At 38.4% G+C, this 26,785-nt stretch overlaps 1 protein-coding gene across 2 annotated transcripts in view; it reads right to left on the bottom strand.

Annotated features, from left to right (window-relative positions):
• The window catches only part of PTPRO (protein tyrosine phosphatase receptor type O), a 239,848-nt gene that overhangs the window by 43,387 nt on the left and 169,676 nt on the right, over positions 1-26,785 (bottom strand). For both annotated transcript variants that reach the window (XM_041736849.1, XM_041736848.1), the window contains exons 11-15: positions 26,259-26,410; positions 24,974-25,094; positions 6,566-6,705; positions 3,400-3,532; positions 1,361-1,481 (exon numbers count right to left, since the gene is read on the bottom strand). In XM_041736849.1, coding sequence (XP_041592783.1) covers positions 1,361-1,481; positions 3,400-3,532; positions 6,566-6,705; positions 24,974-25,094; positions 26,259-26,410 — 667 coding nt within the window. The remainder of the gene's footprint in view (positions 1-1,360; positions 1,482-3,399; positions 3,533-6,565; positions 6,706-24,973; positions 25,095-26,258; positions 26,411-26,785) is intronic.

The following is a 26,785-nucleotide window of genomic DNA, read 5'->3' as shown; positions in this document are numbered from 1 at the left end:
ACCTGTACTGCTAATTTCCCTTACTCTGCTCTGTTGTTTTTCTCTTACTGTCTGCTAACATACCAAGTGATCTTTTTACTTTTATCAGTGTTATTTATTGTCTATCTCCTCCACTAGACTATGAGCTCCATGAAGGCAGAAATTATTGTCGGTTTTATGTACTGTCGTATCCCAACCATCTGGAAGGGTCTGACCCACAGCAGGTGTGCATTAATATTTATTAAATGAATGAATGAAGTTTCAGTGAACTGCACAAGGTTACATAGATTGTAAATTAGGATTTGATCCCAAGGAGTGTAATTTTACAGCTCTCTACTCTGGCCATCTTCTTCCCTATACTTCTAAGGTTTGTTTAAATGCCAACATTCAAAAAGCTTGATTTTCATATTCAGAACTAATTTCTCTATATTCATAGATTACTACTTTTATCTCCTTTCTGGGGCAGGCCAGCTTATACCTTTAAATATATTCATTTCTGTATATATCTCCAGCTACATTCTAAGTTCCTAGTGGACAGCTTGGATGTCTAATTTTTACTTAATTGTGCCATCTAAGACACTAATTAGATCATTATTGGATGGATAAATTTATTTCTGAACAGGTAGAGCTCTGAGAAAGAAGAAGGATGTTGATTGACAGTTCAGCAGGCTAACGCTGAGTAAAAATAAATTTGAATCAAATTTCCCAAGCCCAGTAGTACTCGACTAAGCAACAGTTTTTAAGAGAATTGATGGATTGTTCTGATAATATGGGGGACCACGGAAAGTACTTGAGAAAGTGCTTTGATAAGAAATGCATCAGTGGTCAAAGGAATAGGGAATCACTAAAATCATAAATCAGAAGTCTCTTCTAGCTGCAAGAAAAATGAGAACTGCCTGAACTCTGAGTAGTAGGAACAAAACTAATAGGGGACCTCAAATGGACCTAATCATAAACCCTACAAATGTCTTCTGATAAAACAGCTTTGGCAGAACTGATGAAGAGAGGGATTTTTTTTCTTTCCTGTGGTCTCTTATATTCACTCCTTTTATTAATCATACTGAGTAGCCAGAGATCTTTATTTTACTCCAAAATCTGTTTGAAATAATCCATTGCATTAATGGATCCCTTTGTATGGGTTTCCTAAAACGACAAGATTGAAAGTAAGCTGTCTGAATCAGTGTAAACAATCCTCTGCATGGTCATTTCAGTGGCGGTGTTTCCTCAAATAATATTTAAAAGTCTACTTAGAAAACACACAGAACAGACACTGGAAACTGAAATTGAACTTACTGCTAAACAATTTAGGTCTGCAAAAGCAGACATGTAGGATAAATTAATATATTTTAAAGCCCTTGGGTAAAAGAGCAACCAAATTTACCTTGCCATCTGCAGATGTTTTTTCCTAAGAATGATAAGGGTCACGAGCAGCAGTCCAATTAACAGTGTGCTGAGGATGGCCAGCACTGAGATGACTACCACATTGGGGTTCATTTCTGTAACTAAAGAGAAAAACCATGCATTTTCATTACATGAAATTAACAGAACCGCTCATCATTTTCCATTGATTTTCAACAGCACTGAACTTGTAATGATGACAATAACAGCAACAATGATGTTCCTCCAAGCCGACAATGACCTCCTCCTGGTCAAATATAACCTAGTAAAGTAGACTGACAAATGGTGTTCAGGTGCTTGGCACAATGAATCCATCAAAGGCTTACATTCAGAATGTTCTTATAAAGGAAAACTATAAACTATGAATAATGCCTGTACCATAGTTTAAATTCATTTGAAAATTTAAAAAAATCTAGAAGTCATCATCATGTATTATTACTGTTTAATATTTCCAGAAGTTTAGAGTGTCTGGTTTTCATTTTACGCCTCTGACTTTAAAGTCAGAAAGCACAACTGTATATTTCGCTCACAACTAATAACGTGTATGAAAAAGGCATTAGCGAGCTACCATCTGCCGCAGCACTTAACACGTCGCTAGCAGCAGGCATTCTGATGATCTGTAACCATATGTTGAGAGGTTTTCCATCTGCACAACTCAAGAGATCAAACCTATTAGTAAGTTGTGGGGCCCTTAAGATGAGGGACTGCGTCCCTTCCAGGTGCTTGATATGAGGACTGCTACGGCACCTGCACATTGTGCAGTTCATCACCCTACATGGAAGAGCGAAGTATTAAAAGAGGGAATACATGTCAAATGTTTTTGTAAAACTCCTAACCAGAGACGGACCAGAAAAAGGCATCATGATACCATCCTCTGCAGTGATCATAAAATCACAGAACTGGCCTGTACATTCAGTCTCTAAGACTTTCTGTATTTGCCACGGCCTATTTGGGCCAGCACGACTCCTGTTCACCAGCAGAGTAATTGAACAGAAAGAACATTAGACTCATGGTCAGATCTTTTTCAAGTTCATTTGACTACTGACTGCCATTTGGAGAAGCTATTTTGTCTGTCTCTCTGGGCCTCATTTTCCTCACTTGTAAATAAGCTGAATAATATCACCTGTTTCAGTGGGTTGCTCTAGTAATGACAAGGAACAGTGAGCAGGAAAGGATACTTAGGATGATGTACAAGGACATAGAGGTGAGAGACCACTAATACACTTTTCAGGTCCATTTTTGTCCTATTTTCTGGAAAAATAAAAATTTAAAACAGAAAACAAACAAAAGGCCAGTCTAGTTATCACTGAATAGAGTGGCTAAATACATGATGACTATGCCAGAAATGAAAATACACCCAGTAAAGGGATCATGTGACACTGGGAGTAGTTATATTACAGGTGACTTCATGGAGGGTCTCAGATTGCAGAGTCAGACCCCAACAAATGGGGGAGTAACACATATAATATAACTTAGAAGAAGAAAAAAGAAGCACCATTATTCTAGACCTTTCATTAATTGCAAATTTCCCCACTTGTAGTTTGCCTTAATAGGAAACTTTACTGCTTTAACTCAGGAATTTAGTACTGTCATTGGTTGATCAGTGATGGCTAAGGGTCAGGGTGACAACAGATGAGCCCAAGTCCATCAGGACACTGTGGTCACTGCTGGAGAAGCAGATGAGGACCGTGGGTCTGATGGTAGCAGTTAGCGCTCACCAGCGTGTGCTAAGGCTTTATACACTTCATTTCTATGCTTCAGAACAGCTCAACAAGGTACGTATATTGCGATTCCAGTTTTACAGATGAAAACACAGAGGTTCAGACACAATAAATATGGTTCCCTAAATCACATAGATAGTAAGTGCAGTGAAGGGCTCCCTGACTCCGAAGCCTGGACTGCTTCAGTGGAACATGGTTTTATTAAAAGGATAAAGTACATATATTTGAAAAGAAAATGGGAGGAAAACCTGGAAAGATAAATTTTCCAAAGACACCAGATCCCACGAACTCAAGTAATTACCCATTGTTGAGACAGCTATGAATGTGGGGACACTGGGGCTGTCGTGGCTGAAGCTGGTGACACTACAGTTGTAGGCAGTGGCAGGAAGAAGGCTGGAGATGGTCACAACATGAGAAGAAACAGAGATCGGTTCCTGGAGATGCAGAACATAAGATGGATGTTATATCATCTTCATCTATTTGTTTTTTTTTTTAGTCTTTTTCAGAGCTGAGTGGGTAATATACAAGCAGAGGAAAACATTTAAAAGATGCAGAAGGATAACAGTGAAAAACATTTCCTTCTTTTCCTGCCTTCTATGTATCCAGTTCTCTTCTATGGAAGGAGCTGTGGTTATTAGGGATTTTTTTCCCCTTCCCATCTATATTTTATGGATGTAAAAACATTAGATACAACTAAACAAAACCTAAGTGATAACGTGGTTTACACATCATGCTACTTATATTTTACCTGGTTATTAGTGTATTTTGGTGCTCTTTTCACATCAGCACAGAGAAGCTGATTTATTCCTAAGTGCTGTGTAGACATTCACTGAAAGGTCATACTTTATTAAACCAGTCTCCTACTGAGGAATGTTTCAGTTGTCTCTGATTTCTTGCTATTACAAACAATGCTACAGTGAACATAATTTTAGGTCATGGGAACAAACATATATGGACACACTCTCGCTTAATATATTTATATGTGATGCATATATACACATACATATTCTTTTTTTAATATATTTTATTTATTTATTCATGAGAGACACAGACTGAGAGAGAGAGAGGCAGAGACACAGGCAGAGGGAGAAGCAGGCTCCATGAAGGGAGCCAGATGTGGGACTCGATCCCGGGACTCCAGGATCATGCCCTGGGCCAAAGGCAGGCGCCAAACCGCTGAGCCACCCAGGGATCCCCTACACATACATATTCATACACAAAACCAGTGTGTGTGTGCATGCACATGAATGTACACTTATATATGGGTATTCATATTCCCAGCAGTTGAATGATGAGTCCAAAAGTTTTATGTTTTTCATTTAGAAAGCTATTGACAAATTGTCTTCTTTTTTATTTTTCATTTTTTAAAGATTTTATTTATTTATTTTAGAGAGAGAGAGAGAGAGAGAGAGCACAAGTGTGCATGACAGAGGGAAAGGGAGAAGCAAATTCCTTACCTAGTAGGGAGCCAGAAGCGGGGGCTAGATCCCAGGGGCCCAAGATTATGACCTGAGCCAAAGGCAGACACTTAACAAACTGATCCACCCAGGCACCCTGACAAATTGTCTTCTATAATTTTCCATATTATCCTGCTGCCATCAATGTGTGACAACACCTGTTCTCCCCTACACTCCTTCCAATCCAATATATTTGTAAACTCTTAGAGTTTTTCCAATATTATTAGTGGAAATTGCACCTCATTGTAGATTTATTTGGCATTTCTTTCACTGCTAGTGAGCTTGATTATCTTTTCATATGGTTAAGAATCTTTGAGTTTATTTTCTATGAAATATTTGCTTTGGGTTCTTGGTCTTTATTGTTTTTTCTATTTGTAATTGCTCTTTGTATATTAAGGACACTACCCCCTTTGTCTGCTTTCTCAGCTTTTTTTAAAAAAAGATTTTATTTTTATTTATTTATTCATGAGAGACACAGAGAGGGAGGCAGAGACATAGGCAGAGGGAGAAGCATGCTCCCCACAGGGAACCAATGTGGGACTCAACCCCAGGACCACGGGATCACCACCTGAGCCAAAGGCAGACGCTCAACCACTGAGCCACCCAGGTGCCCTGCTTTCTTAGCTTTTAAACAGCATCCACCAAAGGCACAGCGACTTTGTGTTCTCAAAAGCATTTAATATTAAACTATTCTTGAGCTGAACAGATTGTTAGTTTGATGGGCTAATGGTTAGACCAGTGACAAGTACCACAGTACAATATAAAAAGATGAGCCAGCATAACATTCTTTTTCAAAACAGGGATGTGAAACACTCCTGCCTAAATAAAAGAGAGACATCAGCACTTATTTCCAATTCCACCTCTTTTACTGTTCTATAAAAGAATGGTTCTAAGGAAAGACTTTTGCTAGCAAGACTCTCATTGTAGTAAGTAGCTGCATAACCATTGTTTTCTTAGGGGAAGACATTACTATAGCTGCAGAGAAGAAAATCCGCTACTGGCAAAGCAGTTATTTCCATAAAGCATTCTTAGAATAGAAAAAAAAAAGATAAGCTGCTCAGTATAGATCAAAAAGAGATAAGTTTGTACAAGAAAATATCAAAAGGGGAAAGAAATCAAAGCAAATTATCTTAACACTCGTATGAAAAGATTCCAACTCCCAGAAATCCTTTCTTCTTTTCAATCTTATGAACTGCATTATTAAAAAGCATCAATTATTCATGTTCATAGAATTAGTCTGTACACTGGATTTTGTGACATCCCTCACAAACTTGACCTTTTCCTTCCATGTCTGGCTGAAAAATATTTTATTCTGGTGGCTTTGTTACATTTGGAGCTACTGGTTCATCTCTTTCCTTTCCTTCAGTTTGACCTGGTGAATAACTCAGCAGTAATTTTATCTGCTATTTACGATTCTAAAGCTTTAACAATCATTTCTCTCAGCCTTCATTTTCTCAAGCAAAATTGTCCTCCTTACTGACTAGAAATAGTCCCTTCTTTAAATTCTCTTAGTAGAATGGATCTCTCTATGGCACTTGCATTTTACTTTAATTATTTCTAGACTGATGTAATATCTATAACTGCACGAAAAAAATGTTAAAGCCAAGTATTGATTCTGCCATTTGTATCACACATAGTGCCTTTCACATAACTGGCAATCAGTTCATATTTGTTAAACTGTATTTTATATGGCAGTGTCTATCCCTTTGATCGATTTAATGGCAATAGGAAAAATGAATCCATTTCAGTTCTCAGTATGACCCGGGGTGACTAGGGGTTAGGGACAAAAGATAAATGCAAAGATGAAACTAAACTTTGCAATTTGGCAGATTGGTTCTTATATTTAAGGCTTGCTGTAAGCCTATTGTTAATTTCTGTTAATGAAACACAAAAGTGCAAATGAACACTTTCCATTTTCTGTAGTTTAAACAAATAAAATACTTCGATTTACTCAGATAATTAGCCTTAACCAAAATGAACTCAGACAAAGAGAATAAAAATGTACAGTACCTGGAGTTTTGTTTCTTGACTAGAGCCAACTTGTTGACAGAAGACTTCAAAGAAATCAGCCACTCCCTCCTCCACCCACAGCAAAGTCACTGAAGTCTGGGTTTTATTCACGGCAAACAGGGATTTTGGAGGAGCTGGTTCTGAGCAAAGACAGAGTTTTAAAAATTTCATTTAATTTAATGCATCCTTTCTTCTTTCATTGATTGGCAGGATAAAATAGACCAAAAAAAAACCAAAAACCCAACCCAAATACAGGTAGTTAAGAGCACCATCGAAATTTTATATTGCTTTGAAATATGTCCAAATACAGTTGTCACCTAACTTGGAAGACAGAATATTTTGCCTTCTTCTCTCCCTTCCACTTTATACTTCTCTTTTTGGAACACTTCTGTTTTCTACTTCAGCTTTATTATATATACATAATCTATTAATAGTTTTTGTTTCATCTGCACTGGAGCTACACTGCCCTAATAAGACAGAACTTTCTGCAAGAGAAACAAAAATTTGTACTTAAAATGGCTAACACAAATGAAAATGGTTTGCTCCCACCTAATGGAGACATCCAGTCTGGTACTTAGCCAAAAACCTGTCTTCCTTTTCTGGAGACCATTTGGAATAATTTAGTCAGAGGAATGGCTTCTTGAAAATGTAGTCAAAATTAAGAGTGGTAAAGCTAAATAGATACGATTTTTTTTTTTTTTTAAGAAAAAGATTCATGGAAGGAGACTGGATAGTTAATAAAATGTTTAGGGGACTGATTTCTTTATCATATTCTTTTAGACATTAATCTTGATCAATAAATTAGTCCATTAGTCAAATAAACGGTGCCCCTTCATACTCATTTCCAGTAAGTGAGTCAAGGGATTTGTTGGCCTAAGACCAAACCCCTGCTGTTCCTCGGTGTTAGGGAGTGGCCTTGTGTCTTGTTCCCATACTCCTCAATCCCTTCTTCTCTCCTCCCCATGCCCTGTCATTTGGGTGTTATCTCCCCCTTGAATTCCTCCAGTACACAAAGCACTATGCATGAACCCCAGCACAGCAGCCAGAGTCCCTGTTATCCTGTCAGACCTCCTCAACATCACTTGTTTGGACATACTATATCTAGCTGTCAGGTTCATGGAACATCATACTTTGCCCACGTGAATGTCCCTGTCAGACAACTATCCCTGCTGTTTGCCTGTTACTTGGATTTGTTTTTTTTAATTATTTGTCCCATGCTCCCAAGTCTGTTCTCTAGCTCCTGGATTTCAGTAGTGCTTGAAGAAGCCCTCGAGGCCATTTCACTTCTTTGACATGTGGGCATCTTTGTGTGGGCAGGTTTGGAACGTCTTTCTAGAATATCATCATCATGGCCCTCCTCAGAATCAGGTAGTATGTTGGAACCATTCTTCACCTGATTTATCACAGGCAACTTAAATTTTGTGCCCAACTAAAAAAAGAAACATTCTTTTCTTTCCAGAGGCAACTTGATGAGGTTAAGCAGAAAAGTTGAAGGAGGAAAGAGAGGGGTTTAGTCTTGGGTGGGCATAATTTACAACAGACGTCAGGACCCCTTTCTCATTTGCAATGAATCATATACTCCTCCAAATGTTGTACTGTCTCACTTCCCCTCTGATGAAAACTGTTGATGAAACATGGGGTCAGCTTCCATTTCCCTCATCCTTTACAACTGTCACTAGGTATTAGTCAGAGAGGGTAGGTCCTCCAGTGATTCTGACTTGTGCAGATCTTGAATCTTTGGAGGCAAATGTGAGGTTGTCTGGGGTAGAGATGGATGATTTTTAGGCTGAACCTTGGTTATTTCTCTTTTCAAATCACACATGACAAAAATGCCCCTCACCGTTGAGTCTCCTGAACTGATTAGATTCCCTAGGATATTTATGTATTTCTTTTTCCTGATGGTTAGATAAACTCAGTTTAGCTATCCGATCTGAACATTGCCCAAGTCCTAATCTCCAGCTCCAACTTTTTTACATATGTATTTGCAATCACCTACCATCTGGGCTTCCTAAAGAGCACATCATTTCCTTGTTTGAGGCTCTCCTCTGGCTTCTCAGACCCTAGACAGCATATTTTTAAATAATTCTTGTCATCTCTTCCTTTTATCTATTCTTTTTATTATATTGCATGTTCAGGCTTTTGTCATCACACTTTTTCAATCATTACAACAGCCTCTTAATCCTTTTTCCTGCTTTTAATCAGTTCTTTCTTCATTTGTCAACCAGGACTTAAATAATCTTGAAATACCACTTTGCTCATGTTAAATCCTATCTGTGTAATAATCTATTGTGATCGATGTCTATTGCACCAAACCTAAATATGCCAAGTTTTAAAGATCCTACTCACATGGGCCACATGTTATCCACCCAGCTTCATCACCATTCCTCTCGAATCAGAAATACTTGCCTTGGTAGAGCCAATTTTCTCATACCAGCAGTACTCTTTCTCAATTCTGTGTACTTTTTCTTCTCCTGGGATCATCCTGATCATCCTGAGATCAAGAAAAAGTCTTCCCTTCTCCCTGAAGCCTTATCTGTTGACTCTGTCTCTTGATGATCTATCTCTTCGCTGACCTTCTATTAATTACCCTATTTGATCTATGTGAACAAAGTCCTGATTCTTCTAGGTCCTATTAGATTCTTTAAGAATAGGGACCATGTGTTATTTTGCTTTCACCTTAAACTAGCCACCTGCAATTGTTCAATAAATATTATCTATTGACTGATTTATTTATTTATTTTTAAGATTTTATTTATTTATTCATGAGAGACACAGAGAGAGAGAGAGAGGCAGAGACATAGGCAGAGAATCAGGCTCCCTACGGAGGGAACCTGACGTGGAACTCAATCCCAGAATCCTGGGATCACGTCCTGAGCCGAAGGCAGATGCTCAACCTCTGAGCCACCCAGACATCCCTCTATTGACTGATTTAAACCATAGTCAAGATTAATTAGTCAGAGGTATTAGTATTTAAGCATCAGGCAAGACCAGACACATTGGAGTTAAATTTTGATGTCCTCTGTCTTTTCTACAGTGATCAAATTGGTAAAATTATCAGCTTTCTGTGGCAGAGTCAAAGACTCATGAATTACAAGTGTTCTCAGTGGTCTAAAGAATGTGACTTGGATACTAGAGGAATGGTTTCTGTGGGTCTGCCTAAAAATATGGATCTACGTGGTAAGTAGGATCCTCAGGAAGATCTCCAAAGGGGCTGGGACCCTTGACCAGCCACGTGACAGAATTTTCTTTTCAGGTGATATATAAGGGCAACTGATTATGCCAAGGTCACTTTCCCCATTACCACTGAATCCTTTTCTGAAAGACATATGCATATTAGTTCTATAGGTCAATGAATAACATACACAAATCACCTGCTTGGGGACTGGTTAGGATCTTTGTGATAGGTATATTTTCTTAGATGTTCTGGAGAGAATTTTCACTCAGCTAGTCCAAGGGAAACAAAGAAAGGCACTGCAATATTTCATAAGTGGAGGTGTAATTGGATTGGAAAGGGCTTCTAATTAAATTTCACTACTCAAGACAACATCTGCCCCAGGAAACGTATTAAAATGTTAGGACTGTACTGTCCAACACAGTAGCTATTAGCCACATGTAGCTACTGAGAACTTGAAATGTGGCTAGTATAAATTGAAAGGAGCTAAAAAAAAGGGAAATACAGACTGAATTTTGAAGGCTTGGCATAAAATAAGAATAAAGATATCTCATTTATAATTTCACAAATCAATTACATGTTAGGATGATACTACTTTGATATATTTGGTTAAATAAGGTATATTAGACTCAGTTTCATCTCTCTCTTTTTAGCATTTTGTAATGTGATACTAGAAAATTTTAAATTTCATATATTAGTTTTCATTGTATTTCAATTGTACAGTACAGGGTTAGAGTACTCCTTCCCGTTTGGTAGAGCAGAAGTGTGGAAATTCTTGACAGAAGCTGGCTGAAGTTTTCCCCCTTCTGTTATCTATCTCCTCTCATAAGAAGGCAAAGTCAGCTAAACTCCTTAGCCTAGTATGATTTAGATAATTCCTCTTTCCCATCCTCAGGCAGAAGACCAAAAGGGAGTAGTGGCTAAAATATTGTTCAGGCAACTTCATATGATAGGGAATGCAGTGACATGCAAAAGCCTTTTTATTGGTCTCTACCTCTATTATGGGATGATTGTGTTCCCCAAAATTCCTATCTTGCAGTCTTAACCTCCAGCACCTCAAAAATGTGAATGTGTTTGAAGATAGGGCCTTTCAAGAGGTAAGTTAAAAGAGAGAAAATGAGTGGGAAATATCAGAGAGGGAGACAGAACATGAGACTCTTAATTCTGGGAAACGAAGAAGCGGTGGTCGAAAGAGAGGTGGGCGGGGGTGGGGGTGACTGGGTGACGGGCACTGACGGGGGCACTCGATGGGATGAGCACTGGGTGTTATGCTATATGTTGGCAAATTGAACTCAAATAAATATAAATAAATAAATAAATAAATAAATAAATAAATAAATAAAATGAAGCCCTTAGGGTGGACCTCAATCCAACCTGACTGGTGTTCCTACAAGAACAGGACATATGGGCAAAGAGACACCAAAGATGAGTGGAAACAGAAAAACAAAGTGAGGATACAGCTGGAATGTGGCCACCTGTAAGCCCAGGAGAAGGGCTTCGAAGAAACCAAACCTGCTGATACCTTCATCTTGGACTTTCAGCCTTGAGAACTGTAAGAAAATAAGTTTCTGTTGGTTAAGCCACCCAATCTGCGATATTTTGTTATGGCAGCTCTAGCAAACAAATAAAGGCCCTTACTAGTCAAAATATCAAATACAAGGGTACCTGGGTGGCTCAGTGTTTGAGTGTCTGCCTTTGGCTCAGGGTGTGATCCTGGGGTCCTGGGATTGAGTCCTCCATCAGGCTCCCCATAGGGAGCCTGCTTCTCTCTCTGCCTATGTTTCTGCCTCTCTCTGTGTCTCTCATGAATAAATAAATAAAATCTTAAAAAAAAAATCAAATATAGTCCAGCTCATCAAAGGCAGGAGTGAGAAGACCTCAATGATTTATGAAGAGCAAATGAGCTTTAAGAGAACATGCACAAAACACTTTATATGATATAAATGGCCATGTGGATATTAGTTACAGAACAACCTCTTGCTATCACTTTCTACTCCTATGTAAATACAGGGTTGTTTGCTTTATAATACCCTCTAAGGGGATCCCTGGGTGGCGCAGTGGTTTGGCACCTGCCTTTGGCCCAGGGCGCGATCCTGGAGATCCGGGATCGAATCCCACGTTGGGCTTCCGGTGCATGGAGCCTCCCTTTGCCTGTGTCTCTGCCTTTCTCTCTCTCTGTGTGACTATCATAAAAAAAAAATAAATAAATAAAAATTATAATACCCTCTAAGAGCTTTCTAACATTGCCAGGGTTATACTCAACTATTTGGTCCTCTTCTTTTTTTTCTCTTCTTTCCTTTTCAAGTCTCTCTTATTCGAGTGGGGAATCCAACTTAATTTTATAAGGAAATTCAGTACAAGGCCCAGAACATGGGCAGAAAGGAAAGTTGTAAGGCTATCTCTACATTTAATTTAGATTGGATTATGAGAGGCTCAAACTGTTCCCTAGGATCTTGCGGGAGTGAAGGTGACCTTGGGTAAAGTATGAGCTGGTGCCTGACTCTTATTCTTTGCTCTGGCAGCAAATTTCTTCCTTTCCTAGGAAATCCTGAAGGGAGTCAGGTGTAATATTTCACGTTGGAGCCAAAGAGAATGTATTTATTGTCTAAAATCCATCTTTTTCTGACAATTATTGCATTTTTTCTTATTTTAATGTGACCCATTAGTTTAGCTGCTGATAGAATGATGTTAATGAGGCCAAGATTATATCCACGAGGGCCCACTGGTTTCATTCTGTTTCTAGTTTATACCTATAAACCTGGTGAGTCATTTTACAAACTTGTGACACTGGTGATAAGGGGAATTCAACAGAAAAATATTGTAAAAAATTACTGATATGATAAAATCTATTTTCAATCCTCAGCATCACTGACAGAAATTTGCTAGTGTCCTCTTCATACACAAAGGATGACCTTTAAGGTCAATGTTATTATAGGTCTTTTAAATCATTTTTAAAATTTTCCTCAAGACAGGCAGTTCTACCTTAAGCAGTGTAAGCCTAATTTGTATTCAACTTGGTCAAAGAAAACATTTGTGACTTAAACAGTGCAAGCCACATAAATCATGCCTAACTTGGTCAAAAACAACATCTTCAAAAAAAAAAAAAAAAGCATTATTTGAAAGTAAAAAAAAATGTTAGAGAAATTATTCATGGTGAGTTAAGGTTGGTACGCAGTGAAATTAAGAAGTTGAAAATTTATATTAAATAACAGAAACCTGTGCTGGATCCAAAGTTTACTAAGCCTATTCTCTTGTCAATTTAGGGAGATTCTTTTAATAAGTAATGAGAAAATTTAAAAACATATTGGAGGGCAGCCCCAGTGGCACAGTGGTTTCGCCTGCAGCCCAGGGTGTGATCCTGGAGACCCGGGATCGAGTCCCATGTCGGGCTCCCTGCATGGAGCCTGCTTCTCCCTCTGCCTGTGTCTCTGCCTTTCTCCCTTTCTCGCTGTGTCTCTCATGAATAAATAAATAAAAATAAAAAAGAATAAAAACATCTTGGGGAGATATTAAAAAATATTCAAGCAAATATTACATTTTAATCAGGCCTTTTCCATATGCAAAACATAGAATTTTCTCAGAAATTAGAAATACCTGTGATTTCTATTACATTTTAAATAACTTTTAAAAAAATATTTTATTTATTTATTTATTTATTCATGAGAGACACAGAGAGGCAGAGACATAGGCAGTGGGAGAAGTAGGCTCCCTGTGGGGAGCCAGATGTGGGACTCACATCCCAGGACCCTGTGATCATGACCTGAGTCAAAGGCAGACACTCAACCACTGAGCTACCCAGGAATCCCTTAAATAAATTCTTTATGGTTTAATGATAGAAAGCGTAATATCAACTTCTGTGAGTCATTGGGTGTTTTTATGGTTTTGCTAGCTCTAGTAACTTCTAAAGATTAGTAGAATTTTTCACAAAAAGCTCTCATTTAACTTTACTTAGTTTCAAAACAACATATCTAACTTCTTCCTTTCTTTGGTTCCAAGAATATGGCTTTTTTTTTCTTAGCATTTTTATTTGGTTAAGAGTTATTTTTGCCAAATTCTTAGAAGAAGGTCACTACTCTTATTGTATCATTAGCCTTATTGCTTTTACTCTGAACTTGGGTATGAATTAAATTCTAAAACTGGAAGAGATATTAAAGATCATTTAGTCCACACTCTCATTTTTATAGATGAGGCGACTGAAATCCAGAGGACCTAATTCACTTTTCAAAGATAACGCAGCTTGTCTGTGAAAGCAGTAACTGGAATCCAGACCTCTGGATATCTAGTTAAGGGTTCTTTGTACACCTGGATTCTTCCCTAAAACTGTGGGTGTTTGGCACTTATTTCCATATAATTGAAGATAAGGGGTCTCCTGAGAAGTTCCCTTTTCTAGAAGACCAACTTTTTCAGAGTGGGCACTTGCTTATACATTGAGATCAGTGCCAGATATCACAGTCATGGCCCGAATTGTCCATCATCCAGATCCTTCCAATATGTTGAGCAAAAACCTACAGACTCTGCAAGTCACTTGATGGCATGCAGAAGTGCTTTTAAGGAAGTGATAAAGTTGTGTGGCTTGGCTGTGGGCAGCTGGCAAATGGCAGTGAAACTCACAAGACCACAATGAGAAATGAGAGAGAAAGAGATTAAGAAGAGGCATCCAGTTAGTCTTGGGACCAGGGATGGAGTCATGAAACAGTAACATGTCTGGCAGCCCAACCCAGAAGACAATGCTCGCATGATGTCGCTGGTCCTGCAGGACTGTACAAGAAGGGTAGCATGGCAGCCATGATCCTCCGAAAACCTGAAGAACACGTTTCTGTAAGAAGGCAATGGAAGAAATCTTCCACAAGCTTCCATGATCGCTCCCACCAGCCTCCTCGACCCCATGGGTGCCCCTATATTCTGTCACTTTTCCTCACTACAGATTCACCCAGTCTAAGGCCACCTGTTCCAGTGGCACCCAGGGTCCTCCCACCTCTGACCCAGGCAACGATGTCATTTTAATGTCACCTTTAATTATTCTGCACCATCAATTTTCCCTGTTCTGTTAAATCATGTTGATTAGTCCATTGCAAAGCTGTTTCCAACCCACTTCAAAAAATAGGAAGAATAAGAAAAAGCACACAAATCCAATGAAACAAATAAAAACTCCTGGATTCTATTTTCAGCTCCTGCTCATCTTTCCTCCTCTTTATAATCACACTCCTCAAAAGTTTTGTTATTCCAGCTGTCTTCAGTTTTTCTCCTTTTATTCTCTCTTGAATTACTTTAAATAACATCTTTTTTCCATCACCACTCCAACCCAAATGCCTCCTCCCTGAACGACCATTGACTTCTGGGTTGCTAATGTAAGCAGTCAATTCTCTCTCTCTCTCTTTATTTATTTTTGCGTATTTTCTTATTGGAGTTCAATTTGCCAACATATAAAATAACACCCAGTGCTCATCCCATCAAGTGCCCCCATCACCCAGTCACCCCAACCCCACGCCCACCTCCCTTTCCACTACCCCTTGTTCGTTTCCCAGAGTTAGAAGTCTCTCATGTTCTGTCTCCCTTTCTGATATTTCCCACTCATTTTTTCTCCTTTCCCCTTTATTCCCTTTCACTATTTTTTATATTCCCCAAATGAATGAGAACATATAATGTTTGTCCTTCTCCAATTCACTTACTTCACTCAGCATAATACCCTCCAGTTCCATCCACATTGAAGCAAATGGTGGGTATTTGTCATTTCTAAAGGCTGAGGAATATTCCATTGTATACATAGACCACATCTTCTTTATCCATTCATCTTTCGATGGACACCGAGGCTCCTTCCACAGTTTGGCTATTGTGGACATTGCTGCTATAAACATCGGGGTGCAGGTGTCCTGCTGTTTCACTGCATCTGTATCTTTGGGGTAAATCCCCAGCAGTGCAATTGCTGGGTCGTAGGGCAGATCTATTTTTAACTCTTTGAGGAACCTCCACACAGTTTTCCAGAGTGGCTGCACCAGTTCACATTCCCACCAACAGTGCAAGAGGGTTCCCCTTTCTCCACATCCTCTCCAACATTTGTGGTTTCCTGCCTTGTTGATTTTCCCCATTCTCACTGGTGTGAGGTGGTATCTCATTATGGTTTTGATTTGTATTTCCCTGATGGCCAGTGATGTGGATTATTTTCTCATGTGCTTGTTGGCCATGTGTATATCTTCTTCGGTAAAATTTCTGTTCATGTCTTTTGCCCATTTTACGATTGGTTTGTTTGATTCTTTGCTGTCGATTTTAACAAATTCTTTATAGATCTTGGATACTAGCCCTTTATCTTATATGTCATTTGCAAATATCTTCTCCCATTCTGTAGGTTGTCTTTTAGTTTTGTTGGCTGTTTCTTTTACTCTGAAGAAGCTTTTTTTTTTTAAGGGGATATATTTTTTTAAATTTTTATTTGTTTATGATAGTCACAGAGAGAGAGAGAGAGAGGCAGAGACACAGGCAGAGGGAGAAGCAGGCTCCATGCACTGGGAGCCCGATGTGGGATTCGATCCCGAGTCTCCAGGATTGCGCCCTGGGCCAAAGGCAGGCGCTAAACCGCTGCGCCACCCAGGGTTCCCGTGAAGAAGCTTTTTATCTTGATTAAGTCCCAGTAGTTTATTTTTGCTTTTTTTCTCCTTGCCTTCACAGATGTATCTTGTAAGAAGTTGCTGTGGCCAAGTTCAAAAAGTGTGTTGCCTGTGTTCTCCTCTAGGATTTTGATGGATTCTCGTCTCACATTTAGATCTTCCATCCATTTTGAGTTTATCTTTGTGTATGGTGCAAGAGAGTGGTCTAGTTTCATTCTTCTGCACGTGGCTTTCCAATTTTCCCAGCACCATTTGTGGAAGAGACTGAAGAAGTCAAACTCTTCCTCTTTGCAGATGACATAATACTGTACATAGAAAACCCAAAAGCCTCCACCCCAAGATTGCTAGAACTCATACAGCAATTTGGCAGTGTGGCAGGATACAAAATCAATGCCCAGAAGTCAGTGGCATTTCTATACACTAACAATGAGACTGAAGAAAGAGAAATTAAGGGGTCAATCCCATTTACAATTGCACCCAAAAGCATAAGATACCTAGGAATAAACCTAACCAAAGAGGTAAAGGATCTATACTGTAAAAACTACAGAACACTTCTGAAAGAAACTGAGGAAGACACAAAGAGATGGAAAAATATTCCATGCTCATGGATTGGAAGAATTAATATTGTGAAAATGTCAATGCTACCCAGCGCAATTTACACATTTAATGCAATCCCTATCAAAATACCATGGACTTTCTTCAGAGAGTTGGAACAAATCATCTTAAGATTTGTGTGGAATCAGAAAAAACCCCGAATGGCCAGGGAAATATTGAAAAAGAAAACCATAGCTGGGGGCATCACAATGCCAGATTTCAGGCTGTACTTCAAAGCTGTGGTCATCAAGACAGTGTGGTACTGGCACAAAAACAGACACATAGATCAATGGAACAGAATAGAGAATCCAGAAGTGGACCCTGAACTCTATGGTCAACTAATATTTGACAAAGCAGGAAAGAATATCCACTGGAAAAAGGACAGTCTCTTCAATAAATGGTGTCAATTCTCATTCCATATCTTCCTTGACTTACCAGCAGGCTTGACAAGTCGATCAATCAAGCACTTTCATCGCTTGGTTCTTTGAACATCACACCTTTCTGTGTTCCTTCTTACTTCACTGGTCATTCCATCTCAGGCTTTCTTGCTGGTTCCCTCACACCACCTCCATTTCTTAAAGTTTGGGTGCCAAGGCTCAGTCCTTGGATAACATTCTTTTTTCTTAATCCATTCCGTGATAATCTCATCAAGTCTGTTTTCTAACTACCCTCAAATTTATACTTCCCAGTCTTGAAATCTCCCAGAATCCAAGCTCCTTTATCTAACTGCACACTCAACATTTGTTCTTAAATGTTTAACAGGGACCTTCAAATGTTGACACATCCAAGCCTCAGCTTCTGACCTTTCACCCAAATCTGCCTCTCTGCTCTGGGATCCCTGCTCAGTGGGGAGCCAGCTTCTCCCTCTCCTCTCTGCTTGTGAGCTTTCTATCTCTCTCACTACTTCTGTTTCTCTCAAATAAATATTTTTTTTCAAATAAATATATTTTTTAAAGTATCCAAATTGGACTACTTTTTTGGGAAGAAAAGTATTGCAAAAACGAGTGACTGGCCTTTAACTGATCTGTAGCAGATGTGAGCTCGTATTGTCTGTGGTACCTCAGGTGTACAGTCATCTTCTTCCTGACTTTTCCTTGAGCCTTTGAGATACACTATTGCTTCTGGAGCTTTTCACCTGTTGTTCATTTCTGTATTCTCAGCACCTAGATTAGTATGTAGCATAGTAGATGCTAAATAAATATTTGTGGATGGATAGAATAAATTAACTTTTTAAAGTATAGTATCTTAATTTATTAACTTTTTCTTACTGATAGCCTTTAAAAATAAGTAAATAAATAAATATGGTTGGATGGATGGATAGATAGAATGAATGTGCATATTTTCTTTCTTCTCTTTCTCCTTCCCTTTGCTTCCATGCATTCATTCATCCATTTTTCTTTCCATTTCTCTGTGCTACATTGACACAATTTATCCACACTTGTATCTTATTAAACTAATTTCTTTTCTGTTGGGGGGTGAGAGGGATAAAAGGTAGTCACTAACTAGGAGAGGATCCAAGAAAAGGACATGGGTGGATAGGGAGAGGTATTTTAGACTTCACTTAACTCCCTTCCTACCAAAAATAAGGACTGCATCTATCCAAGCAACTATTTCTAAACTTTAAACTCAATGATTTCAACATAAGAATAAACAAATTTTCTCAACTGAGAGTGAGATCATGAAGGGTAGTACTATGTAATAGCTGGGCTTTTAAAAAGTCAGAAATTACTTTTCATCAAAGCATAAATAATAATTTGTAACCTGAAATGTTACGAGAAAGACAGAGGTTGTAAAATGCTCCTAATTCCTGACATCTGAAAGTATTCTTTCTTATCTATAGTCAAATTATGTTTTAAAGATTTCTAATCTATATAAAACCTTTCATGATTGAGAGTAAGAAAATCAAACTAATTATTAATACCTACATTCCAAAAGAGGAACAGAGAAAGCCACACAAGTGGGTATGAAACTCCTCCCTGCTCTGTTAGAAGTGTTCACTAAAAAATAGAAGTTTTTAGAAAAAAATACACTCCAAAATCAGGAAAACATAAGCAGCAGATGGATAAAAAGTGCTGAATCACTGTTTCTCCACCCAGGCTCAGCAAAACATAAGCAGCAGATGGATAAAAAGTGCTGAATCACTGTTTCTCCACCCAGGCTCAGCAATGTGTAAAGTCTAATTTCTCTAGGTTCCAATTGTTCAAATGAAGACATTGCACTAAATTATCTTTGAATCTCTCCTAGCACGTTAAAGAACTAAAGTTACCTGATTCCTTATCTTGCACTTGTCTGAACACAATGGTGGTTGAAATACCGTAGACGTTTGACAAAGATGGTGTATACATTCTGCTTCTAGTTTTCTCTGACCTCACTGGCTATACCTTCCCAGTCTCTTTCTTGACTCCTCTACTGCTCAGCGTCTAAGCACTGGAGTGGTTCTTTCCTATTTCTGCTTACTAGTCAGTGGTCTCATCCAGACACTCCAAAATTTATATCTCCAGTCCAGAATTCTCCCCTGATCTCCAGACTCATAACAATAATCATTTTATTTGACAACTGTACTTGGATGTCCTCTGAATTTTTTTATGACCAGAGAAAAATCTGTGATTCTCACCCTGCCCTCAGTTTACTCCTCTTCTAGTTTTTCTAGTCTTCGGCCTTGGTGAATTGCACCACCATCCACCCTACTTGCTCAAGAGCAAAGCCTAGGAGTCATCCTTATTTTACCCTACAAGAAAGCTCTGTGGACACCACCTCCAAAATAACTCCTGCAGTCTGTCCGTTTTTCTCTTCCATTATTACTAATCAAGTCAAAGTTGCCATCATTTCCCATGGAACTTATTGAATTAGAATGTTATTTTTAAAGATTTATTTATTTATTTATTTATTTATGAGAGAGAGAGAGAGCAGGGGGATGGATAGAGGGAGAGAGAGAATCTCAAGCAGACTCCATACTGAGTGCACAGCCAAACACGGGGCTTGATCCCATAACCCTGAGATCACGACCTGAGCCAAAGTCAAGAATTAGCTGTCCAACTGACTGAGCCACCCAGGTGCCCCTAGAATGCTATTTTTAAACTTAGGACACATGGTCCCTTAATCAGTCTCCCTGTCTTCATTGGTGACCCAACAATCCTTCCTCTATTAAGCAACCAGAGATATTATTTTAAATGTGTAGTTTTAATTCCCTACATGCCTTCTTATTGCATTCAACATAAAATCTCAGCTCCATCTTCTTAAAAATCCTATACAATCTGGCCTCTGCTTAGTCTCTCCACTTAGCATGCCCTCTCCCAAACTTTTCATCGCAAATCGTTTCTTGTTATTCATATTTCGCATCATTGCTTCCTCAGAGAAAGGTTTGGCTGAATACATAATCTGTCCCACCCTGCCCTGTTTTAATATGCTATACAGCACTTCTTACCATCTTCCCCTTCAGTATATCACAAGCTCTTTGTGAATAGAAACTAAAAAGTAGCCCTTTGAGTTCATTACTACAAGTAGTCTGGCATCTGGACAATTCTGAGAAGGTCCTCAGTATGTATTTGTTAAATGAATGAATGAATGGATATTCTACTACCATAGAGCTATTTTGTCATATGCCCAACACTTTTCACCCTTATTTCTTTCCTTTTTTTCTTTTTTCTTTTTTAATGGCTGATTATCTGATGTAAACTTACCAAATTCTCTTAAAGTTGGCCCAGAGTTTTAAGTGGATTCACCAGGACCAGAAGTCATGACTGGTTGCTCATTGAAGCCACACTTGCATGTAAACCAATAAGTTCTTGTAAAATGACATGTCTTCGTGCAAATTTGATTGACATTTGTATTGACTGCCAAAGGGAACTTGTCATCACATCCCACCATGGTACCATGAAACTGCTGGCAACCTAAAATTCTTAGTAGGATGACTGGCTCAATGCCCTGCAAATAGCAAAACTGTTGGTAGACATCTTCTCGTGGATGCTTATTGATGACATAATAGTTGAAAATCCTTGGCAATTGTTTTGAGGGCTCTCTCTCCTTGCACATGCCATCTTGGATTAATTTATATTATAGTGGATTCACTGGTAGCCTGGTTTCTTCCCACAGATGTAGAGCCTGCCCCGCATGATGGCAAGTAGAGCCACTGCAAATAGGCTTTTCTCACAGAGAAACTGAACTCAAGGTTAGCCCAATCAGTTTATTTGTTTGTTTGTTTAGATAAGGAGGGGGGAGGACAAAGAGAGGGAGAGAAAGAATCTTAAGCAGGCTCTATGCCCATCAGGTAGCTCCATGCAGGGCTTGATCTCACAACCCTGAGTCATGACCTGATCTGAAATCAAGAGTCCAGATCTTAGCCAACTGAGCCACCCAGGTACCCCAGCCCAACTAGTTTTGGTTCCAGTTTTAACAACATCATTCTGATTCAAACAAGCCCTAATAATCTGTGTGCCAAAGTTGTATATTTCTCTAAAGTAGAATTAATATGACTGCTATATATACCAAATGAATGCTGTAAAGAAACATAAAGTGATGAGAATGAAAGTTTTATGAAATAAAAAATAACTACAATCAGTTATTACTAAAGTGAAATGTTATTTTACTTCTCCAAAAGGTAAAACTTGCGATACTATTTTCAGCTGTGAGATCTGTGGTTGCAGTTCGATGCAATGAATATCTATCAAGCATCTACAGCAGGCAAGGCCTTGTGTGTTATGGAAAATTGGAAGAGCTGAAAAAACACAATAATGTGATTAGTAGAATAGAAAATAGACTTTAAGACAAATAGATAAAAAGTGAGTTATTTAGTTTTCAAGGGGGGCAAAAAGGCTGAGTTCAAGTACATTGTATACAGATTGTCTTGTTTTCAGAGAGGAATAATATAGAGGCAATATTTCGTCTGACATTTAGTTGACAAAAAGGAAAACCTTACTGATTCTAAGAAATAATTTCTATGGAAACTTGCCTTCTCTTCTTGAAAAGTGTAAAGGGCCTTACTAAAATGGTTAATAGTCCCGTCTGTTAACAGGGAGCCATGGAGGGTCAAAAATCTCATGATAAATTCGGGAACTATCATGGTTTTTACTCCTACTCCTACTCCTACTCCTACTCCTACAGAGTATGAGTATAGTTGTAGCAGCTCATGACTTTAACTCATTCTCTTGATCATATATCAACCATAATGTCAAATAAAAATAATGGTAAAGCTTGCATTTAGGCTCACTGAATGCTACTTTGATAAGACCTACCTCTGAACTTCCAGGGAGACTTAAAAAACAAAACAAAACAAAACAGAACAACAACAACAAAAAAAAGAGTTTGAGAAGGGAGTTAGGACCCAAGAAATACACACAGCCCCCCGTGCTTATAAACCTGGGGAAATGAGTCATGGGAAAAGGAAGCATAATTTTGAAGCAATTCCAGTTACCTGGAAACAAGTTTTGAACTGATTTTATATTTACAGAGGACAAAATCAGACATATCAGTTGGAATGGATAGGCAGGCAATTTTTTCCTAATAGATCACACAAGGGAGGAAGCTGGTGATCTCCACATTCCTGGCACTGACGTATAGAGTGCTGGGGAAGAAGAGCAGATTGCCTGCAGCGAATGCAATTGAACTTGTGGTTCTCAGTGGGAGGGTGTTTGTAAATTTGCAGGAATGTTTTTTATAGTCTCAAGGAAGGCTGTTAACCGGACTTCTGTGGACAGGAAGCAGAAGTGCTAGATGTCCTGAAATGATCAAGAAATCCCCAAACAGAAAAACTGTCACATGTCCCACATCCCATATACTTTCATGATGTCACACCAGTATAGCTCCACCATAAATATAACTGCAACTACTTTACCACATAATAATACTGAAACACTTTTTCAAGTTAGGTAAAATAGTTCGGAAGAAAGTTGTCACAAAGAAGAATTAAGGTGTTATTTACAAGTTACTCAATAATTTACGTTTTCTGCCCATAGAGTCTATTTAATACACTATGTATTTCCAACTACCTATCTAATTTTAGAGGGTTCCAGTGCAAGAATTTAATTTTTGACATGGTGAATACGAGACACACACACAAAAATATTTAAGACTTAGTGTCTTATGCACTGAATTATAGAGAAATGCAACTATTGGGGGAAACTGAGGAAAGACTGTGTTTTGTTTTGTTTGGGATTTTCTAAGAGTTTTCTAAAGGTATGTCACTACCAGCAATGTCACTCAGGGTGTTTAAACTGCTAATAAAACACCCTGTTTTAGTTTTTCCTTATTTTCTTTTTAAAAAGATTTTATTTATTTTATTTGAGAGACAGAGAGAGAGAGAAAGAGAGAGAGAGAGAGGGTGCATGTGCATGGGGGAGAAATGCAGAGGGAGAGGGAGAAAATATGAACCAGACTCTGTGCTGAGTGCAGAGCCCGAGGTGGAGTTCAATCTTGGTGGAGTTTGATCTTATGAGCCTGAAACCATGACCTGACCCGAAACCAAGAGTCAGATGTTTAACTGACTGAGCCACCCAGATGCCCCTCACCCTGGATCAGTCTTTACTTATGGCTGCACATCTGAATACACATAGTAACAGTGACAATTTGACACTCTTATGAATAGACTTAGATACAGAGTCTAAATTAGCAGACGACTGAAACAGTAATGTCAAGAAGTGGCATTAAGTGTTTTGAAAATATTTTTATTGCTCTTCTCTATACTTTTCATCTTCAAAATATACAAAAGAGATCTCTGCTGTGTAAATGACACACTGAAGTGCATTTCTTTGTAGCTTGCCCTTCTCACACTGATACTACCCCACAACTGTTTGCCAATCTATCCTCTTTAGCCTACTGCTAATTATGGAATATTATCTCTGTGTTCCCTTTATGTCTCAGAAACTAAATGGATACCTCACTACATGGAAGACTGTTGAATCTAGAAATGTTAAATAGTGTCACTTCCTAGTTGTATTTCATAATAAAAATAATTATTTTGACACCACAAAATAATTTCTAGCTCATATGCAAGAATATTATATTTTCCACATTTTCCCTCATCCACAGCCTATTATTTTTCTTGGAGTGTTCTCTTTACTTTAATTAAGGTTATTTTCCTCTTTCTCCCATAATATGCAAATACATCCCATGTCTTATTATTATAATGTTAGGTTTCATTCAAGGGTCCACCTGTACTCATGCTTGCACAGTTATTTTATTCATGCCTTCATTTACTTTTATATTTGTATGGAAGAACTACCAATTCCTTTACTTCTTGTAAACTCTAACTTGTTCATTTTAATTATTTGTCGTAAGGAGGCAATTTCATTATGACTTGCAGAAGAACTGGATCTGAAAAAACACATAAGGGATCACTATGATTTTATTTTTTTAAAGATTTTATTTATTTATTCATGAAAGATATGCAGAGAGAGGCAGAGACAGAGGCATAGGGAGAAGTAGGCTCCTTGGGGAAGCCCAATGCAGGACTCTATCCCAGGACTCTGGGATCACACCCTGAGCCGAAGGCAGATGCTCAACTACTGAGCCAACCAGGCATTCCCATATGATTGTCTTTTTTTTTCCCCATATGATTGTCTTATAATTTTTTTTCTTTCATCTTGTTCTTATATCAGAGTTAAGACATTATCTCAACTTAGAAAACCAATATTTGGGTTATTTTATGCTCGAGTTTCAATTTGAGGTATTAAAGAGGGCAGCACATAACACTTCTATGAAAAGGGAATGGTGTCTGACAGGGTTGAGAACACTGCACTAGATAATATCTCAATGTCTTGTCTTCTCTAAATTCCTCAGACTCCTTTGTTTCTCTAATCTCACTAAGGATGGTAAATGGTCCTGTCTCCCAACATAGTCAAAATTCCATTCACAGAAACTTATATTAAGTTGAACCCAACTCTTTTAGTAGTGTACATGTTTATTTGGCACTTAGAAAGAGAATCATTTTTCTCTATTACTATTTCATTGAATTGAGAAGACCATGACAAATCAAGAGATGCAAACACTAGTTCTCTGGACATGACTTTTCTCACACACACACACTGCCATGTGCATTCTTCTTACCTAGCTTGACGAGGCGGAGCATGGAGGTATTGCTTCCTCGTTCCGTGCAAGCAGTTACGGAGAGGTTGTAGATATCTCCTGGAGGCAGGCTGAGAATTGCAGTCATGACATTGCGTGTGACCTGCAAGATCCATCAAAATCAAGAGTGCAAACCTCTAATGAACTTGAACTAGAATACCACTACAAACAACTACAGGTTTGTAGCAGCTTTCACCCTCTGTTCTGTGCAATCAATCTACAGTTGATTACAACCTTACAGATACTTTATTTCCTTTGAAATTTATATAAATTCCTCAACTGAGCTAAACACAAGGTAGCTCTAAACATGAATAATACATATCAGAACATTTTTGTAATGAATTCTCTACTTGGAATATGTATTACTCTTATATTTTTCTTATATTCACAAGTTTTAGAAGAGGCAATTTGCTAGGTTGCTATTGATGTGTACATTACTCAGCCCTAGCTGGGAAGCTCAGAAGAGCCATCTGGCTATAGTCTACTAAAGACTAAATTTCCCAGTCTCCCTTATAGCTAGAGGGGATCATCTGACCCAGCTCTGACCAATTGATTGGGAGTGGAAGTCACAAGGGCATCTTATAATTCTGTCCACACTCTGTAAGTGCTAGGCTTCCACATCTTCTCCTTTCCTCTCCCCACAGGCTAGAATATGGACATACTGACTGAAGGTTCACCTATGCAAATGAAGACTATACAGTGGTAGATGAAGCAACAAAATAGAATCTGAACCCCTGGATGATTGACCTTTACAGCAGAGATACCTCTGTCAGCATGAGATTAACAAATTTCTATTTCCTATGAGCCCAATCTTTGGTGTTTCTTTTTTTTTTTTTTTTTAAGTAATTTAGTCTGTTCCCTAACTAATGCAAAGTCAAAGAGTTTAATAGAGCAGAAGAAAATAAATCAATATTCTCAATGTACCCAAATATTTAGGCATTGGTGATATATAGAGAAAATATCAAAACATTAATTGTGGTTTTCTTGACAATGTTTCACAACCTGAAGAAAAAGCTCAAATCATAACTTCAAATATAAATGAATTTACTAGTTATAACTATTATAGCTCACTATTAAAGATTAAAAGGTAAACTCTATTAAAGGAAGAATTCAATTTTTCTTCACTGTCCTCTCACCGGAGCCTAAAACAGTGCCAACCGGCATTAGATTTTTGTTTAATGTTTCAATGAATGTTTGTTTAATGGTTTTCAATAGTTTATGTAAATAAGTGTTCAGATGCCCAATATTGGGATTCAAAGAAACGTACGCTCTTTTTAATTTTCTTCTTTCCTTCTGCAACAACCATCCAGTGTAGCATTCTAGAATGGGAGAGGTCAGTTGTGTCATCACCGTATGTCCAACTGATATATAACAGACTGTTGAAATACTCCACAGATGTGATTTCTGGAGCAACTGGGGCTACACAGAAAGAAAGAGGTGGACTTTAGTTTAAGGGACTAATAATAATTAACGTACCTCTCATCAGAGCATCCAATCTCATGCAGAGTTAATTTAGAGAATTAAAATTCACACTGTATGATGGTCCTGGAGATCCCTGGACCTCTGTAGTACAGTGAAGATTGGTGGTAAAGGCAGGCACTTGTTTCCTGGGACCCCACCTTGTCTGGCTCAGACACAAGGCAGCCAGACCCATCTCTACCTGAGGGTATTGGGTCTTTTATACCAATTTCACAGGTACAAGATTCTTGAAATGCTCACTTCTTTGAATATGCTTGTTGCATCGATAATATAAAGCATGGCTGAACTTATTTTCCAAGCAGTACTGGAAAATTT

This window comes from Vulpes lagopus, chromosome 21 (genome assembly GCF_018345385.1).
Source record: "Vulpes lagopus strain Blue_001 chromosome 21, ASM1834538v1, whole genome shotgun sequence".
Classification (NCBI taxonomy): Eukaryota; Metazoa; Chordata; class Mammalia; order Carnivora; family Canidae; genus Vulpes; species Vulpes lagopus.
Note: the sequence above shows the minus strand (reverse complement) of the source record. Positions and strands in the feature narration are given on the sequence as shown.